Genomic DNA, 21588 nt, shown 5'->3' with positions numbered 1-21588 from the left:
TCTGAGCTCAAGTATTCTCCATGATTTAGGGTATTTCTGTAGTCTTACCCAAAGGCAAGTGAATGACAGAAATAGCTGGTGTCTTCTGTGTCCCAATATAACACATATCGTCATACTTTGAATAAAATGAGATACCTTTATTTCTTGGTCCTCCAGCTTTCCTTTGGCAGAATAATGAACTGAACTGAGTTCCTTGTCTATATGCTAAACAAATTCTGTGATATGTTTTTGCAATAAATATGTTACTTATTTGTAGGACAACTTAATCTCCTGCAATAATACAGCAGTTTTTAAAGGAGAAAATGTCCCTTTTCAAATCAATTAATAATGTTCTTCCAGAGAAAGAAGAGCATGTAGTGTGCTATAAACCTCATCAGGAGTTAAAGTGGTAACTAGATGCCAAAGCTGTGTGACTCACGGAAAATACCCTTACAGCACTCCTTTCTCACTTGAATTGCCAAGTACTCTATCTTTCATGTCCCTGCTGATTTCAGCTATCGCAGTGTGGCTCTCTTGCATTGATCCTAAGCCAGAAGCAGCCATCATGAAGCATCCTTTGCTCAAAACTTGCTTCAAATACCCAGTTCTATACTGAGTTTCCCCATCTTTCCATTAAGCCTTCAAAGTCCTTTCCATAAAAAAAATATTTTCTGTATGAGTCATCTTCCATATGTTTGAGAATGTTATTATAGTGCCATTTGAGCTTCCCTAGTTTGAATAATACTTGTCAACATTTTAAATATAGAATTGTTTGTATATGTGTGTACACACACAAACCACCTAAGTTCCAATTCAAAAATAATTCTTTCTTGCTTTCGATACTTGAAGTCACAAAATTAAGTTAGGATTTAGCAATGGTTTGAATTCTTCATCATTTTAGTAACTTCACAGATCAGTAGCACTCTTCAGAAAAAAAAAAAGGGGGCTTACTTTTACAATGCTACTTTATTTGGAAGGCATTCAAAGTAAGTTTTGTTTATTATTAACTGACATGTAAATATATTTTTTTTCCAAATTGTCTGATTGATATTTCTTTGTTTCTGGGCTGTTGCTTTAGCTTCTTTTTATCCCACTCAGTTCAGCCCACCAAAAGTAGATAAAATGCTAAATTTTCCTGCTTCACCTTGTTGGCAGTTTTGCTGTAGAATGAAATACATTTATTTGGTAAGAAAAGAGCCCATTGTCCACCTCTACCTCCATAATAGAACTGTGAGAAATAGTAAATTGATCACCATTTCTTTTCTCTTTAAAAAGATTTTAATAGGAATGTAAATGAAATTGCAATCGAAAACTTGTGTGAATATTTTAAACAGGCTATTTCTTTAGTTTCCGCACTTTTTAATAAATAAAATTCAACACAGTTTTCTTGTGAACGCAAAGTGGACATAGCAGAATAGAACCAAAGTCTGTCTTGCTTTGCCAGCAGCCTGTCTAAAGTGTCCAACACAGAGGCAGAGCAAATCTAGAGCAGTGTTTTGTGATGCCTTCTCTCTTTGCGGAAGGCTGTGGTTCAGAGGCTTTCTGAGGCAGAGTTCATGTCTTCATCTTTCTTTATATTAGCCCCTGATGGCTTTCCATGGATGCAAAAATAGCCATCTACAGAAGTGTAACAACATCCTGTGATGACACATTTTATAATTTGATTACATGTTCTGTCAAATGCACTTTTGTTTGTTTTAAGTCTTAAGCTTGCTTTTTTAAATCAAACCTTTCTTAACTGGATGGCATATATTGTTTTCCTGCGCTAACCATTTTCTCTATTCAGTTGACAGAGGAAGCTCAAATCATACAATTCTCCCACAATTACAAGAACTAGAGTAGTTCCCTCTCAAGAAGTTTTAGGTAGTCCTGCAAGGAGCAGGGCATTGGACTCAATGATCCTTATGTGTCCCTTCCAACCTGAGATTTTCTGTCATTCCAAGAACAGATTATTTCTCTTAGCCTTTATCTGATTAATCAGTGGTTTCTGACTGTCCATTTTAATACATAATCGAAGAAAAGAGCTAACCTTCCTTGCAGTACTTTAATGGAGTACACCCTTGTTCTCTTGCACAGCGTTGCAAAATTTTGGCTTTTGGTTATGGTCACTAAAATATACCATATGAATAATACATGAAGAATTAAACTCTTACTTTTTAGGTTCATTTTGCTCAATCCAGGAATCTAAACAAAATCAACAGAATTATTACACAGGTTAAGAAGTATTTCTCTCTGTTGCTGAAAAGTAAAAATGCTTTTTTCTGACCCAAGGGACCACCCAGTATCCCAGAACTGTTTTAGTATGGCATTATATCTACATGTGTTGGCAGATATATAGTATACATCATATATGTAATATAGATGGAATCTCAGTGTTTCAATTACAAAAGGAAATTTTCCTCACATTTCAAAAGACCAGTCTGTGGTAATCACTGTTGTCTTGTATATGGTTTCAAACAGGATTTATGTTAGCACCAAGGTTAGATCGTGACTGAATTACGCTTTTTTTAAACAATTTATAGATATTTTTGTTAAGTATATGGTCTGTCAGTAGAAATAAAACTATTAAATATTTCTGGAACTTAGACAAAAGTTTGATTTTATCTGTGTCTACAAGTACCTCTTGTGACACATAATTACTATTGTGTGTAATGAATAAATCAGTTATATCTGTAGCTTAGCTGGACTCCATCTGTGCAAAACAGCTAAGGACAATTGAAGGGAATGAAGGAAGGGTTTTGTTACAAAATGTAATGTCTGAAAATCCTTTAATAATTTTTCATTGCTCCATTTACAAATCTGCCTAGTAGTACCAAGTATCCGGCTGCCAACAGCCTGCAGTTACATAGTTTTTCAATGGCCACGTATTTTTCCAGGCAACATTTCCTTCTCACTCCTTTTAATGTATTCATTTAATGGTTACTTTAATGTAAGTAATGTACTTTAATCAATCTCAAATACTGCCCAGATGGGCAGTTGCAGATCTCGTTAACTGTGTACGGTTCTAGGCTAAGAAGTGATGGAGAAGTATCTAGAGTGAAAGTACCATTTTTTTGTGTGTTAGAATGGGGGGGAGGAAGGAGGGATAAAACATCAACTGAAAATAATGTTCAGCTTTTATAATAACATATCCAAATAAGCTTGGTTTAATTCCTCCTAAAAAATAAACCTCACAGAAGCAGAAAGGATTTAGGCAAATTTTAAGTAGAAGATGAACTAAGTGAGAAGCAAAGCTGAACTTCATGTCCCCAGATGAGTGCTGTGATAAAGATACAGACACCCCGAGGAATCTGCAAGATCGAGGCCTTCTTGCGGTTGAAATGAACTGATAGGAGGAGGCCAGAAAAAAAACCTAAAAACCTCAAACTAGATGTGCAAAATATTACATTGCAGCAAATATGTCTCCCTATGGTTTCAAAATAACTGCTCTCAGAAGACCTTACTTGGAATTTCTGGCCTTGTTTCTCTTGAGTGTCTATGAGCAGTGAAGGGTGGAGAGAAAAGAACTGTTAACTTAAAAGTTGTTTGTTGCAGTTAGTACTCAGATTTTTAGGGCCATGTATTGTTCTTCAGTTGGATGCAAAATGTCAAGGGAAGGTGATGATATACCACTTCAGAGAATGAAGATAGTATCTACTGGCATTAAGTGCTTACAGTATTTAATGCATAAAGCATTTAACAGCATGGAAGCCCTGGTAATTCTTCTAAAATGAGTTCTATGAAATAAAAGCTAAGAAAGATCACATGAAATGAATACTAGCATGGCATCATTGAACCCTGTCTGATGGGTGTCTTATGAATGAATTATTGATTAGCTATTATTATTATTATTATTATCTACAAAAATAAAACTTAATTTTGACTCAGGAACAAATTTCAAACTTGAAAATATGTGAAATTACAGCATTTTAATGACTTACTCTATTTCAGTTGACTTTTTAAAGTGTTTTTCACCTTTCTGCCTATGAAAATGCATGTTTTAAAATGTCCAATGTTCTTTTATAATATATGTGTCCTTTTCAACTGTCTCCTACTTGATTATTCTCAGCTGATTTTTGCTGTTCTTTCAGGAAAAAATGTTATTACACTGACTGGAGGAGCAAAACCATGGGCAGGTTGGTGGGTGATGTGTAGCTTCTAATTTTGTCAGATAGTCACCCTGCTAAAGAAAATCCATTCGCAGTTGTAAATTTATCCAGGAAACTTGGAAAATTAGATTATTTTCCCGAAAACTCAAAATATGGTAGCTCAAAGTGTTAAAATATTCATCTGTAACAAGATGCAATGCTTTAAAGCTTTGCCAGTTCTCATTTTAGAAATGCAAAAATGTTTATGCCAGGAAAAAAAAAAAGGTCTTATCCTGGCAGCAAAGATTTAATACTGGAGCTATCTCTACAGTTATGTCTGCTGTTACCAAGGCATATTTCTTTAGCCTGAAAGATACTTTTGAGCCTATGTCTCGGATTCTGGTAGTCAGCTATTTCCTTAGACCTGCAAACATAACTTCTCTCATGTTTGGCCTGGTGAGCGGGACTAAATCAATGCGAAGGCTGTTTTAAATTTTTATTTGATAGCTGACAGAATCACTTGTACTCTGCAGTGAAAGCTGTTGAATTCTCTGGGAGGCAGACACATGCAAACCCTACCTGTGGCTGCTGCTGCTGTTGCTGCTTCTGTCAACCAGGGGAAGGGTACAAGAGGCCACAGCAGCGGGCAAAAGGAGCCTGGGGGAGTGAGAACCGGGGACACTGAGCTCTAATCGCTCCCCGTTGCTCTAGTCAGACATAATGATGTCTTGTAAATCCTAATTACCTTCGGAAGATTGGAAAATTTTTCCTTTTTTAAAAAATATTTTTTCATTACAGGGAAATCTCCTGAAAGAGTTTTCTATCATGGGTTTTCCTGAGATGGATCTTGAGATGAGATTACATTTGATTTGGGTTCTCCTGTTGTTACTTTAGATGATGAAGAGCTCTCATTATTTCTCAGGAACAATTTAGGTAGTCTCATGATATCCATTTGCAAGATGATCAGCTAACAAAAATAGAGGAAGCACTGTTGAATGGTAAAGCGAGAAAACTTTGAACACATAAGCAGATAAAATATATTGAAATAAAACAATCTATAGCATAAATTTACAACTGCGTTTTTTCCTCTTCCCAGTCATTCATATGCTTGCTCCATTTTAGTGTGCATTATGAAAAATGTAAGTGATGTGCTTTGTAATGCAAAGGCAAAATCAACAAGCTTTACTGCAAAATTGTCTCATTTCATCTGTAATCCACCTGGTGAGTCCTAGATATTAAATAAATTTATTTTCCTTATTTAGAAGGACAGAAGTCTGAAACATGCAACTGAAGTTGCATAGTACCTGTGAACCAAGTAATGAACACATTTTGTGCCATTGATTTTTTGATTTGAGACAAATGCTTTTATGTGTGTTTTACTTTTGTGAGAATTTGGGGATTAATATTTTTCTGAATATTTTTTCTGGCACTTCATATAATCCAGTGCACAAAGGAATAGTGTGAAAAAAGGAAAAAAATAAAAAGCAGCTACATTTAAAAATGAAAGCTAACCCTGAAATTGCTGACATACACATCTCATCATTTTAACTACTACTACTGTCATTGTTTTGTTGCATCTTACAACTTTTCAAACTTAACTGCTTCTCTGTAATTTATCAAATCTCTCATTAATATTTCTAAGTTACTAAGTAGCGTTTACAAGAGCTACAATGAAGAACTATATTAAATCCTTGTATATCGAAGGTAAATTTTAAGGCTATAGAGTTTCTGTAATTTAAGAATATGAGACTGCTGTGACATGTACACTTCTCTGAATTTATTGACATAGTTATATGCTAGATGTGTGTATCTATAAATGTCCTTTTAAAAGTCTGTAAAAGATTATTAGGAGCATGAATGGACAGAAGATGAATTTAATGCTTACTGGTATACTCTCTTTCTTACATGTGATACCTATGTGGTATCTCTCTCTTTATTTACGTACCTTAAAAAAAACCCTTAACATTGTACTTAATCCTATGAAGCTTGAATTCTATTCATAGGGCCACACTACAGAAATAATTCTGTCATACTCCTTAAGAGCAATATTTGGAAAGGCTTCAACAAATCTTTTCAAAGGAAAGAAAGTTGCTAAAAGTGGAATATGCAGGTAAATAATGTAGGTATGAAAAATTGGCTGAACTCTCAGATTTAAGATGGAATAATCTAATGAATCAGTCTTATATTTGCTATATCAGGCACAACAGTTTCATGCTGGTTAAGAATGACACTGAGGAAAAGAAAATCAAAAGATAGCTGCCTTAGTATGCAGCTTCACTCTGCCCACTGAAATGTTGAAATAATTTTATACTTATAAAGATCGAGAACCAAAAATGACTGTTTAGCAACTGAGCTGCAATAAGTTCACTTTGCAAAAGAACTTTAAAACCTTTTGGATTTCAGTCTGCACACTGAAGTGAAATTGTTAATATCATTCCATTGAACAAATATAGTATCCTTTTTTTCCTTTTTGGGTGATGATTGTGTCTATATATTGAATCTGTCAACCACAACACGTTTCAGATTACAAAACATGGAAACATACCATGCCCATGTAATTTGGCACATGGTTGACAATTCTGGCCAGTCTTGAGAGGCGCAAACACCGAGCCAACTACTGGGTGGTGACTGCTGTCAAAAATACCTAACATGACCAGCGGCAGTTGCTTAATTCTGGTGTCTTGTTCCATGAGTCTGATCAGATAATTCCAAACTCACCTGTACTGTGTTTCTTTGCTTTGCAGTCTGCTGAGTAAATGTAATCTGCAAGGATTTTTGAACTAACTCATTCTGCAAAAAAGAACAATCAACCAAATAAAACTGAACAGTACAGTTGAGCATGGAGGTTGCACAAAGCTAAAATTACAGGCATCTTCATAAAATATTACATTTTATATCTAAGACTAGAATGTGTATGTGTTTCAGAGTAATATCCCATAGTCTAAGGTGCATAAAGTTGCAGTAGCGCCAGGTGGAGTGATTTCAGTAAGAGCGTACCTGAAGTAGCAGCCCATATCTTTGCAGCACCGTTCCACTGGGACATTTTTGGTCTCATTGCATGAACTCCTGACTTCATGAGTAACTTCACCAGACCAGCGCTGTCTGCTTTTACTCTTATTAAATAGACTACATTGAATAGATTAAGTCAGGAATTCGTTTAAACTGCTACTTTTGACCTAGAAAGTCACTCTGAGTAAAAATCCTAATAGGTAGTCCTATGATTTAGGCAAAATTTTGTCTTAAATTTGTTATCACTTTGAATGAAAGCTCCATGAAACTTCAGTTTCCTCTTCAGCTGTAAAAATAATGTAAGCCAAGAAAAGAGGTCTTTCTTGTTGGATTATTTTTGTACATGGGGGGGGGATGTACTTTTCAGTTGAAATATTCTGTGCTATTTGAAGACACTAAGTTTTGGAGTGATCAGCCGTAAGTGATGTAATAAAAAGCAATCACACCTTAGATAAATAGCCTTTTTGCCTCAGAAGAGAAATTGCAAATGTAATGTGGTCATCATTTTTCATTTATTCCAATGCTGTTCTTCATTAGTTTGCATGTTAAAAGGAGCAGACAAGAATTTTAAACAAGAGCTAATTTCTTTTAAGATAATTATTATCTACTGGTTTTGTAGATTTTTGGAGGGGGGAAATGATCAAGACTTTTCACGTAACCAATTTTAAAAGAATTATGTAAGAAAAAATCTGAAATCAGACGCATTGTTTTTCTGTTCTTCTTTCTGATGCATCTGCATATTTTTGTCATTAAAGAAAAGCCTGCATTTTGACTCTAAAAAAAAATCAGCATGTGTACAACAGAAAAAAAATGAAGAAAATTAAGTGAAAACTGTACTTATATACACTGTGTATCACTTTGTACCAAGAGAACTTCCACTGGAACTAATAAAGATAATCAACTCACACAGTAAGGTATTATTTGAATAAAGGATACAATTAAGGGATGCACCTGCCTGGGAACCGTATTCTGTGTTTCAGCTTTATGAACATAGTTATGTTCTTTGGCTCATAACGCTTAGTGTCAAATAGAGTGATGTCCTTCAAGTGCAGTACCAGTTACAGAGTGTGCACCAATACCTTGGCAATATATAGCAAGAAGAAAATTTTGAGAATTTGAAATGTAAATGTAAAATTCTGATCCCACATTTGGCTTAGATTTCTGTCTGACACTGCATCAAGTAAGGGTAGAACATTTTTTTTGCTGATGTTGATAATAAGAGGTACATTTTCACAAAGGTTGCTTTGCTGCCTGAGGGCAACATACTGTGTCATCACTTACTACTCTTAATTATGAAATGGGTAGCTGTGCTTCTGCTTAGCACAGACAATTAAGTAGTCACCTCAGATTAAAAAAAACCTGATACTTAGCTTTTCACTTTTTATGGATATGAGATACATATGCTTTATATGTTATGCATGCATATCCATTGAGTAAGGCCCAAATCCTGCTGAAAAAAATACTATTTAGGGAATGTTTTTCTAAAATTTAGACTTGTTCTGGATCTCTGCTATGCTTACAGTGTCATAATAGAGCACTTGTTTAATATGAGACCTACTCCTTAAATACCCATATTTCATTGCAGTTGAATATGAAGAAAATATAGGTCAGCAAGGAGTGCAAAACTGGAGTAGTAAGGAGGTAACTTCTAGCATTTGCTTGAAAATTAACTGCACTTGACTAGATTTACCCCTATATAAACTGTGTCCCGAGACACTATTTAGGCAAGTTGCCAGCAGAAGAAAGCCCTTTATGTTACCAGTATACAGTCTAGTAGGGGGTACAAAAATTATGCTCTTTTTGTGGTTTATAGTGTCAATTTTTAGGAAACGGCAGGAAGCCATACCTAGGTTTTTTGTCTAAATGCCATATAACCATATCTGTATAATGTATCCTTTACTTTATTTGGTGTTTAGGTATACTGCTTTGTAAGGCAATATCAGCCCTCGGATTTTGAGGAAAATTCTTCAGGGGAAGGCTTTATTGAAATCAGAAAACCATAGAAATTTGATCCTGAGCAGTCTTGTATTTACTTGCAAATTTCATGAATTTTAGTGTCCGAGTTGCCAGGCAAGGGAGGGAGAAGGAGTTCCACTTGCTTTGTCCATTGGGGCTAAAGGAAGTAATTAGATAAGTTCTTGAATAAATCATAAGCGTCCACAGTTCTGCCAGATGAACTACCTTGGAAAACTATTTTCCCCAGACTCAATACTGCAGTCCCATCTCAAACCATAATCCAGCTAATTTTAGGACGAGTTGTGCTCAGGTAAAGTGTGCAAGATAGATCACAAATAAATACTGTTAATTTTGCTCTTTAACTCCTTATTTTCTTTTAGTTACTTACTGTGGAAATTTCCTGCTTTCATTTCATTTCTAGTATGATGTCACTAAATACGCAATGTTGGAGATGGAAATAACAAGCAGTTGAGAGCATGTAAATCTGATTTCTTACTGTCTCAGTTTGCAGAGGAATATGAGAGAGCTGAAAAGTTGGTTGCCCAGAAATCCAATGAAGCTTGATAAGGAGGCCCTACCTGATCTGGAAGAAACAGATTGCTACACAGCACCCTTTAGCCGTGCACGCATACACCAGTAAGTGCTAGAACTGGAAAGGCAGTGCTAGAACTGGAAAGGCAGCACCAGAGACCACAAGGATTTTTTATTTTCTCACTTCTTCTAAGCAAGTGCCATAGAGGCAGCCGTTAACAGATGGTCACTGGGAAATACCCAGTATCATATTTGATATTTTCTATGGGTTTTCTCTTAAAGACAAAATCTACTGTGTTACTTGCTATGTGATGGTCACTCAGTAGTATAGGCAGAAATTTGACTGAAAAATGAACACTGCCTTTTTGTTTTAGATGTTTTTCTTTCCATTACATGATGAAATGCAAATACTTGCTGAAGTTTGCTTTGCTTAATTACATATTTTACTTAAGCAAAACCTGAGACAGCTGTTGAAATTGGGAACACCTGGAGGCAAGCTAAAACCAGTGATGATTTTTTCCTCTTAGCAGATCTGCATTTCAAAAGTTTCTTTTCTCTGAAAGTATAAATACATATACACCAAATAAAAAATGTATATGTTCTAATCAGCATGTTGATGGTGATGTAGTTAAACTGTGCCATAAATTTTTTCAGGACCCAAGAAGTTAGATTTTAAAATTCTGGGTGTTTCTTCATTTTTAAAGTATTTTGTGATAATTCTTTTAGGAGAGAAAAGTTCATTTAAAGTTGAAGTATTAGCTTAAATAGGATTTTTTTCTTCTCAGTGAAGAAGCTATATGCTAGTGGACTGACTTTACCCTGGAAAGACAGAGTAATTGCATTATAATCTCAATTTTTTTTCATTAATTGACTATATTGCATTGGATCAATCACCTGGTTTTGGTGTTATTTCTCAATCAGCTCAGCTGATGTTACCAACTGTAATAGTGTCACTTTTGGCACAGCTGAGTAGGCAAAAGCTCCTGCATGTCAAATTTCTGGCATCTGGAATCCAGAGCCATCTGGGAAAGGATGCTTTATTTGGCTCCATCATAGGATTCTCTAAGGGAACGTGGTTGTGGAGCTGCTACTCAACTGTCCAGTGCATGGATTTTTATTTTTTTTTTTTAATTTTTTTTTTTCTAAAAAGTAGTTCTGGTACTTCCATGACACAGACATTTGCCAACTCATAAGTAACTTGAGTTTGAGAACAACTACTGCTGCTAAAGATCTTTTTTAATGAATTATATCCAGAACAGAAATGACCTAGATAGTAGGATATTTTAGAATTTAGTTTTAGTGGCTCTATTTTCCCAACAATAATCTGTGATGATGATAAGTTTATTGGACCTGAGAAGAGGCTCTAGGGATGCAAAATCTACTATCCTGTGCAGTAACCAAGGAGGGTAAAGGTACAATAAATCACTGTAAGAAGAAAATACTTGAGCAGCTATGTTTCAATAACTGTTCATTGTTTTGGGTATTAAAAGACATTCATTATTTTAATAGCTTTACAATAAACAACAAAGACAGCTTCTTCAGCAACTCCACAAGAAGTAGAATCGTGCATCACATGCTGCAGAGAACTAAGTATGAAGATGGAAAATCCAAAATGGGTGAGAATGCTGTGGGTTTTTTCCTAACCTGAAGCTATAAAAATCGTATATCTTTACTTGCCTGAAGAAGTATCATTTGAGTAAACTCAATTAATTTTGCCATTCCTTGAAATCTTTTTATTCACTTAGAAACTGAGTTGAAAGAATGTCACATCAATTATTTTCTTAAATAACTTAGTGAAAATTGGCAACGTATTTTTTATCTAATTACTCGTTCCTTAAAATAAATTGGAAAGATTATGATAACTTTACGTGATCAAGAGCCACAATAAAGATAACATATACCTCAGAATATTGTCAAGTGTTTTCAAGGACTGGTCCTAGTAGTTTTGCTACTTCCCAGCAGTTCCAGTCCAGCAGAATCAATGTGAGCTACACTTAATTTACTTGAGGTCTCTGTGCAGCTCAGAAACAGTTGACCTGAAGACTAAATTCAGTTTATATCAGCACTCCTATTACAGTATTATTTTTTAGAAGGTCTAACTATTCATTTTAATTTGCAGTGAACAGGGTATGTATGTATGATTTCCTATTTTCTTTGCAGGAATTAAATTAAGAATTAAATCGTATATAGAGACATGTTAAAACCTTATACTTACAAAGATGATAGAAATTACAGAAAATTGTTGCTTGAGTTTCTGAAGAAAAGCAGTAGTAAGAAGAACATAGAAAACAAGCATTCAAATCTAATGCCTTTGAAGCTAATGATGGCAAATTTCATTACAAGATTAGCTTAGCATAATTTGTATATTTGAATGGACAAATCTGAAATCTGTCATAAGTACTTATTTCTTGGGGAAACTCTTGGCTACAGGTGTGTTCTCTTACAGGCTACTGAATCTTTTTATTATAATTATTAATGGTTGGTTTTTTTTTTTTTTATAATCTGCTTTGATAATACAACAAATCTGTTTTTAGGAAGACTCTAGGAACTGATCCAAAATGCTGTAGCCAGTATGGTGCAGAGCACTGCTCTGATACAAAGTCCTTCAGCTGGCTTATATTTAAAAATAACAACAGGTTCGCTTTTAACCCTGCAGGGGTTTTGCTGCCTCAAGGATTGTCTGTCCATACCGCTCTCTGTGTATGTCAGATCATCTGGTCACCCATAAAATCCATATCATATGCTCTGATGAATACAAAGTGAATGTAACGATCTTCTCACACTTCATATGGCACGAGCACCCGACCCTGAGAGAAAAGTTGCAGATGTTGGCCCTCAGAAAGTTGCTCTAGTTTGACAGAGCCAGAAATCTTGAGGGATCAGCAAGACCTGCAAAGACACAAGATCAGCAAGACACAAACAGTTGGTGGGATTATTTGTTATTGTAATGTTTGGCAACATCCTGAGCATCTAATATTAAGTTACATTCTCAATATGTAACTTGAAAATTCACACTGCTTGAAATTAGATGTGTATAAAAAAATTGCTATCTCAGCTAATGCTTTTTTTCTTTTTAGGTATTAATAGATTACTAAATAATGGAACATATGAAGCAGCATTTCCACCACATGAGGTAACCTGTTTAATTTTGTATTTGTATTTATATTTAGATTAAAGCTTGCACTAATGTTTTGAGATCCTACTTTAATTTTGTCCTGCAAAGTTTTAATTTCACTATGTAATCTGTTGAGACTTTTTTTTTGTTTATAGCTCTTAGTTTATTGTTGGCTTTAAAAATTTTTCTTACGTAATGTACTGTAATAATTTCTTGGAGCATTTGCTTGCCGAACTAGAATATTATAATTCTTTTTTTATTCTTATGAACTGGACATTGCCTGTGGAGTTCTTAATGAGAATATCAGTTGTTCTGAGTTGTTCCAATTAGTTGTATTAAATTATTTTTGCCTGCCACCAACAAAATGTTCTGTTTTTCTAATAGCTTGTGCACTTGATCACAGTTAGGGAGATTGGTTAATTATTTCCTGTTTAGTCTTTTCTGAATAGTTCTGGATAACTTCTACTTGACAGTATCTTTTTCAGTAGGTTAAAGTCTACTGAAGACTGTAAACCTGTGAGGTAAATGAAAAATGTGTTTGACTTCAGATAAAGACAAGATTGTTTTAGACAATCTTTGTGTATTGAAAAGCAAGAAGCAAGCCACACATCCTCAGTCATTTTAACTGCTCATCAGTAGCATGGTAATTGCAGCTGTGAACTCTGTGGTTGCTTGGGCTGAATATTGTGACTTGGTCTCCTGTTTCAAAGGACTGACCTGTGCTTTACAAATTGCTGAGAGTAATTTTTTTATATGGTATTAATAATTAAATGCTGGCAATATAGAGAAGGAGTATTTTAGATAAATAATTGAACATCATTGTTAACGCTTCAGCTGTGCATTACTGACTTCAGGGAAAAGCTGCCATACTACCAGAAAAACCTGTGAAGCTTTCTCTGGCTGTCAAAACCATGCTGTCATCCATTTATGTATATGTTCCTTTGTTATGGCATAAGCTGCTGTTTCAAAGTTTCAGTTAAGGTTAATGAAGTCATATTTTTAAGCCACTCTTACCTTAATTGCTACTTCACTGGTGCTAAGGGTTAGCGGTTGAACAGTCTCAATTTTTTCTTTTTATTTTTTTTCTTTTCTTTATCACACAAGCAAATGAGAGTGAAAATTCAGCCCCAGTGGGAATGCTGAGACATGAACTCTGTTATGGATAAACAGTGCAGAAAGAAGCAGGGGGAAAAAAAAAAAAAAAAGATTTAAAAATATGCAATACTGGGTAATGCTTCATGCATTGCAGTCCTTCATCCAGGTGACTGTGAGAATAAGTTGATGTTCTGTTCCTAGGTGTTCCTAGACATTGCAAAGGTCACACTCTTGTGTTGACATTTTTGGTATGCTGCTTTGCTGACTGTAATGAGAAATTAGTAGAATTGGACTCTCTGCTATGTTTAGCTTTGTTTTTAACTCATTCTTAAACCAGAGGGTCAGCAGATTGCAACAAGTAAATAGTGTTCATTCAATTGCGGGGAATGCTCAAGATTTCAAATAAATGATAAAAATATAAATGGCTAAATTACATGGATCTGCCAGGGTCAAGAATCTGTCTGATTGCCAACTCTGAAGTACTGCTCTGGGGAATTCTGGTCTCCTCCCAAGAAATTATTTGGTTCGCTTGCAGTTGCTTGATGAAAGATTTTCTTTACCATAACTGAGTGATGGGGTCTTTTGGAGGGGGGGGGGCGGGAGTTAAACTAAAGAAAATGTCCTGCTTCAGAATTGGAGTAAAATTACAAATACAAGAGATTCTGCTTAGGATGGTTCTAGCAAATCTGTGTGTTACCTTTTGACTGCTGAGCCTGAGGCTATTCTTTCAGGCTGTCAGGCGGTCTGTAAATGTCAGGCGTGGCCTGGAAGGACTCCTTTGGGGTCAGACTGATTCTGTGTTTTTCTTTTAATGCCTCTGAGAGTCCTGTGTAGCTTCAAAATAATGCCAGTTCTGTTGTTTCCATCACCTTAGAAAATATGTAGTAGGGAAAAACTATGGTTTTCTATACTTTTAAACAGAAGGTAAAGTCAGTCATAGAAAATGTCTAGGAGAGGAGAACCAAGCTGACTTACCAGAAATTTCTAAAATTTTATAGGAGAGGAAAAAAAGATACTGCAAACGTGTGATGACAAATTTTGAAAAATTGAAATAGGTAAAAGCATACAAATAAGCATACATCAGTGAAATAGAAACACTGTGCTTGAAGCCATATAAAGAGTTGAGTACTTCTTTATATTAAAAATAGTGAACACCTCATTTTAAAATTATATTTAAAAATACATAAGAAATTTATATTTTTTCCATAGTGCCTAGTAATGTACCTTTATTTCTTTGTGTTTTTTAGGGAAGCCACAAAAGCAGACATCCTATCAAAACACACGGAGCTCAGAATCACAGACACCTTTTATATGAACGTTGGGCACGGTGGGGAATGTGGTACAAATACCAGCCTCTCGATTTAATCAGGTATTAGTACTTTGAAGAGTAGCTTGCTCCTGTGATACAAACAGCATGGTAACAGTGTGTTAACTGTACTGCTAACTTCCTTGTGCTTTCCTGTAAAATTTAGCTATTCAATATTATCAGATAAGACTGGAATTCTCTAAGTTGCTTCTTTTCGGTGGTCTTTTGTGCATGGCTGTTAATTTCAAATGAGGCTGCATAAAAGGCACGTAGATCCAGCTGCTTGAAAATTTGCAGTGTGAAACTTAAAATACAAACCCATGCCATGGTTTGCTGATCAGAGAGACTCACCCTTCATGAGAGCACCTTTGAGAGCAAAAACTGTTGCCACATGTTGTCCACACGGACAATCAAAGTTACCAGATCCAGTGGAGTGAAAATGCAACCTAATTGTTACGTTTCCATGTGGGTTTAAATAAACTTCTGTTTCTCTATCTTATAATTAATGTCATAGATTACCAAATGTAAAGCAGAGAAATATATGTAATTGAAGTTAAATAATTGTGATGTTTGGGTTTCATGCTTTCCTCATCTTTGACATTGAATACCAATAATTCATTTGTCCTTGCCGTCAGTTCTTATTCCTGATCTGACAGTCATAACCAATCATTGTGCCCAGTATTGTTCCACTGAAGGCTCTGGAGCTAATCGTGTGCCATGGGACAATTCTGTGCTGATCAAATAGTATCCTCCTTGACTGACTTTCTGATCACTGCTAGTTCTTCTCTTCTAGCAACTGATACCCAAGTTTTGAAGAATTAAAGCTCAATCTTCAGCTTGTGTTTTCAATCCATTGTTTTCTCTCATAATAGTTTGAAATATTGCGTGATTATCTATCATAAATGCTTTTTGTAATGGAATACTTAGGTTATACTGGCTTACTTTATCCCTTTCCAGAAATTGTGTGTGTGTGTGTATATATATATGCATGTGCAAATAAAATGTCCTACATTTAATAATGTTGAAACTAGAAACTACATCTACTTAGTCATTGCAAGGACATGAAAATTACAGAGCGCTTCAGTTATAGCCTTAGTTATATCCTTATAAAATATATGTTCTGGTAAGTCTGCAATTAGTGTCACTAGAATGTTATGCTAGCCTGAAATAAAATGTTTTCGTAAACTGACAGTAATTTTACCATAAACTCGTAATGGTAGTTCCTCACTAGAATTATTCTACTACTGTGAAGATAGATAGAGGTTGCCATAAGTTTTAACTTTAAACAATGTATGTGTTTCCTTTTCATGTAGGCGATATTTTGGTGAAAAAATTGGACTGTATTTTGCCTGGCTGGGATGGTATACCGGAATGCTTATTCCTGCTGCCCTAGTTGGGCTCTTTGTTTTCCTCTATGGATTATTTACAATGGATTCCAGCCAAGTAAGGTAAAATCCTATTTAATAACATATAATAGCCTGTTGAAAATTAAGAACAGTCTGACACAACTTAAATCATTATACTTTATGTCTTTTCCAGATACGGTAGTTATGTAAAAATAACCAAATAGAACTCTGGGTTCCTTCAGTCAAGTGTATTCACTTTGTATATCTGTTTTGCATCAAGCTGGATGCCGTACCATTTACAGCAAGTGTTCTTGCCACTGCATCTGCAGTGATTCCCATTCTGTCTGTAAGGAAAAACAGCAAGTACCGATTCTAATGTCATAGGTACTGCAATGGTTGTCATTCTAGTCAAGACTAACAGATGAAAAAAACCATCAGACATATTCCCTCTTTACCTCCATCTTGCCTGTAACTTCTGGAGTGTAGTAGAGTTGCTAAACTTCAGCTTACTTTTGACTATGCCTTTTTTTTCCTCCCAGTGTTAACAGTGGCAAACTTGAGCCTAACAAAATTCTTAACTATGTCAGTGTAAACTGCAGCCAGGAGACCCAGCTTCAGGGAGATACAATCACATGAAATGAACCTAGTTTTCAAGTTTCCCACTGTTGTGATTTTGCTCTGAGAGGGGTTGATGTCAATTTAGAAATAGTGATGAAGGTGCTTAAGTTAAGTGCCGACGGTATTTTAGGAACTGTTTGACTCCTCACTGTAATGAGGATGCACCCTCATTACAAAGTTTTCCATTAGATGTCATCAGACACAACAGTATCAGGGCTCTTAAAATTGCAACTGTTGGCCCAAGCAGTTTGGATGCTTAGGTTGCAAGTATACTGGGAGTCAGATTACATAGGAAGTGTTGTTTCTCGGGCTTTGAGTGGGACCATTTTAAGTTTTCTCTATGGAATTATCTTTATCTTCTATTTCACAGTGAGTTATTATATTCTACAGTGCTGTAATTAAGGCTTTTTTAGGCTTGCTTTTGCACAGCAAACTCCTGAGAGACTTTACAACTTCAAACCAAATTAAATGCAATTAAATGCAATAAATGTATCAGCCAGGAAACTATGCTGTCTTGAAGATATTGTTCTCTGTATTAGGATTGTTTTGTACAATAAATATCCATATAATGCAATGGATGTTAAGTAGAGGATCAGCCTGGTCTTAGAGCACAGGCACTAGAGCTGTTGAACTAGGAATCTTGTATTCTTCACATGTACAATGGCACAGTTTCAACAAGGGGGGAACAAGGGGCCGTAATCTACTAATATCAGGGTATAGCTTAGTATTTCAGGCACTCCTCGTGGAAGAGAAAGATGGGGCATTGATGCTCCCCAAGAGAAAGAACAAAATTTCTAAGAGTTTATTTTTTTCAAGCTGTAAGCTATTATGTGCTTGTGTATGTGTGATACGTTTCTCCCAAGAAGACTTGGAGATAGGACTCCTGCTTAGATCTTTTAATAGAGAGATGCAGTTATCTTGCTTGCTGAAGGTTGCAGGGTATAAATCGCAGGAGCACAGACATAGGCTAGCTTTCATGTTTTCCTGTCCTAAGTTTCTCCTTGGCTGCGGTTGAGTAGCTGCAGACAGAACACGCAGTTTTCAGTTTGCTCCCCGTGGAGGCTGGTTGTGTTGGGTCCCATCTGGAGGTGCCTCAGTGTCATGCTGTGCTACGCAGAGCACCAAGATGACCATCAGGGGCTCTGGACTATTCCAGAAGCAAGAGCCTGAAAGTTAGGTGATACAGCATATAAGCTCTAGATACCTACAAGGGGAGGGGTGTATTTATGTATTTATTGTAGCTAATATTAGCCAGTGTTCATTTCAAAATACTGACAGAGGGTGGGTTAATGCAGAAGCCCTAGCCGTGTGCTCTGTGGCAGTCCCACATCTGTAATCTGGATGTGTTAATTCTGGGCAGAAGGTCCTCTCTGCCTTTGATGGTGTGAATCCGTGCAGTCCCTCTGGTTAGTTGTGACGCAATACTGTCATATCAGTGCAAAGACCTGCTGTGAGACGTGGATTCAAGAACAGAGTTTAACTAACTCAAGGTGATTGTGACTGGCCTGATAAAATGTAGGTAGATGTTTTCCGTATCACCTTGTGTACTTAGGCAATTCTAAAGGCCAGTGATAACAGATGCAGCTCCTTGCCATATTTGCTTACTTAGCTTGGAAGGAGTTAGTGAGGATTAGACAGAAACCTCCTGCCTAGAGCAGACAGGAGTCGTCCATTAGCAGGCAGACAGACTGCACAACTTAAATGTTCTTATTCTTGCCATATTCTGGGGCTGTGAGATTATTTATCTAGTGTTCCTGCAGTCATTTAAAGAAAACTGCTAGATAAACATCTATAACAGTTTTAAAATATATCATTTGATTTTGAGCACTGCAGCTACCGCAGTATGCAAATGCAGCGTTCAGCAGCCGTCAGGAAGAAACGGAGTCGGGTAGGTTATTCTGACAAAATCTAGACACAGGAAACCCAGTGGCAATTAGGAATTTAAACCTAGTGCCAGGGCATTATGGTAACGTCATAACTGCCACATTGCCCCAGATTCGGTCTTGTTCAGTGTAATACTACTTCATGGGAAAGAGGTTTCATCCTGTTATTAGGAATCAGTGGGTGTTAGTAAGTGTTGATTTACAGTATGATAAGTTCTGTCAAAAGCCCTATTTTTCATCGGTCTTGTGTACCACAAAATCTGAACTTAGCGACTGATCAAATCAATTTTGCAGAAGCCTGCTTTCCTCAGTGATGTCCCTTCACCTCTCAGGCTGCGGGAGCTGCCCTGAGCCCCCCTCTAGCGGCTGCAGCCAGAAATCCATCGGTTCCTTCTTTTTCCACCGAGATCCAGCGCAGTTTCAGCAGGGAAGGAAGAAGCAAGTACACGGGTGTACATTGCCGTAGAGCCAAAACGTTGCTTGCGATGCCACCCATAGGTTTTGTGCAGCAATAATTCGAGGGCCATGCAGAATTATGTCCCATCCAGAAACTAGTTTGTCTTGCTTACAATGTGTACAAGTGCCTGCCTCTGATCTGTGCTCGGAGTCTGTCTTGACACCAGGTGGCTCTTTTTACATATATATTAAAAATTATATAAATATATATGTATCTCAGCCTGTGCCAAGACCCCATCTTAGCCCTGCATGAGGCCATCAGTCCCTGCTCCCAGTGTAAAGGAAAGATGCTCTGTGTAGTTCATCTGTGGCTGCCACAAGCAACTTGGAAATTGAGCATATTTGCTCCCTTTTGGTAATATCCTTCCTTCTTTCCCAGCGCGAGTGCCCCTCTCACACTGCCTTTTGCCCCTTGTCATAATCTCTCTCTGCTTTCCTCAGTTACAGTTTTAGGGAAACAATAAGCTTTTAGGTCTTATTGAATCATTCAATGACTCAAATGTATTGTACTGGGAGGAGGAAGGTGAAATAAGATGGGAAGACAAAAACCCTGCACGCACACTGTCATTTCAGGAACTAGACACTATTGTAAGCAAATATGCATGTATGTCCCATGTTTAGAAACAGAAGTTTCTCCATTCTACCCAGTTAGGGACGTTTTTCTTTCGGATCACAAAGCAAGTGCATAAGACGGGCAGTGTTACTGAAAGAATGTTGGAATGGAGGATGTTCTTTTTCTTGCATGGGTTTGGAATAAAGCTTGGTAGTACTGTGGTTGCCAGGAGCCAGGACTGAGGTCCCCCAGGGTCCTGAGATTATCGTGTCAGCAGCTTGTTGCAGGATTCAGTTGTGAGATAAAGGTAACCAGGAGAAAAATCCAGAGAGTCGCTGTGTAAGAAAGTCCCCAGTAGCTTCCAGAGTATTTGGATTATTTTCGTAGGGCTCAGACATGCAGAAATAAAAATGCGGAACTTAAATTTGTATTTCTTGTTTCATACAATTCCAAATATATTTTGATCCATTTGCCCTCCCTCAGCTAAACTGGGGGGAATGTGAAGTGGTAGTCAAATGGAAGGGCTTAAATAGTCCTTTAGAAGTGCTTTCATCTGGGTTCTTTTCTTTCAACAAATTATGTGCCATATCTATTACCTATCTTTATTCTCAAGTTAGATGCCAAGCTATTACGTGTTGATTAGTCTATGTAAAAATAAATCTGATGGTTTTGAAGATCTTGGTTCTGATGGGTTTAGACATACCATTAATTATCACTGTTGTAAGTTGTCCCTTTGTTGTCAGTCAAGCAGAAAGACCAGGCATGAATGCAGCATAGCTTGAGGTGTCTTTGCACCATGTGCTGTAGTCAGATTTCAGATATATAAGTGAGGACAGTACAAAGAAGCTTATTTTGCTCTGTTATACTGAAGATTTGAGTTGCAGTAACAGTTAACATAGCACCTGTCACAAACACTTGTGTAACAAATGTTACTGCCTTTGCAGAGTAGTGCTAAAGCATGCAACCTATCACTGTCAGTATAATTTTGTGAAACTTCATACGTTATTAAAAACAAACCAAGATTTTAACTCAAGATATATAATACAGAAAATCTAACGTTTATAATGTTGAATTTAAATTCAAAGTACAGCACAGTTTGGCCTTATATTTGACAACAGTCTGCATTACTGCCAAACCATTACAACATATTGTTGAAATATGATTTTCTGTGCTTAATCGTTTGAACGAAAATGCAAGCAAGAAAATTCTCTGATGTGACACACTGTAACATTTCTGTTACGCTGCGACTCTGAAATGACTGGTTGTGCTCATTCTGGCTAAGGGTTACTTAGGACAATTCGTTGTCAGATCCATATTAGGTTGTAGGGTTTCAGTGAATTAGTGATTCTGATGTTATGTGAAGTTATGACTGAAGATTACAAAAGTGGCATCTAGGCAACTGGAATCTTTTATTTCCACTTACTGTTATGTCAGGATTTAATAGATGCACTCATTTGGAAATAAGCATAATCTTCCATACAGTATTAGCACTGTAAATTCAGCTTTTATGAGTGGGATAGTGAAAGCACAATATTTATTAAAACAAATTAGTAGGGATTTCCTGGTATTTGTTTTATACTGCTACTTTCCTAGTGTGTCATAAGATCATTTCAGGCATGTCAACATTGCTAAAGGATAGGGAAAGGCGATTGCTGATGTTCTTTAGGAAGCTTA

The 21588-nt window shown here is 36.5% G+C and overlaps 1 protein-coding gene across 1 annotated transcript in view; it reads left to right on the top strand.

Moving 5' to 3' along the window:
• Positions 1 to 21588, top strand: part of ANO3 (anoctamin 3) — a 148405-nt gene that overhangs the window by 89032 nt on the left and 37785 nt on the right. Inside the window, 6 exon segments of the mRNA XM_075048671.1 lie at positions 4050 to 4094; positions 9516 to 9647; positions 11052 to 11158; positions 12620 to 12675; positions 15000 to 15121; positions 16372 to 16506. Of these exon segments, the coding sequence (XP_074904772.1) occupies positions 4050 to 4094; positions 9516 to 9647; positions 11052 to 11158; positions 12620 to 12675; positions 15000 to 15121; positions 16372 to 16506 (597 nt within the window).

Source organism: Buteo buteo, chromosome 16 (genome assembly GCF_964188355.1).
Source record: "Buteo buteo chromosome 16, bButBut1.hap1.1, whole genome shotgun sequence".
Classification (NCBI taxonomy): Eukaryota; Metazoa; Chordata; class Aves; order Accipitriformes; family Accipitridae; genus Buteo; species Buteo buteo.
This window is presented reverse-complemented; position numbering and strand designations above follow the sequence as displayed.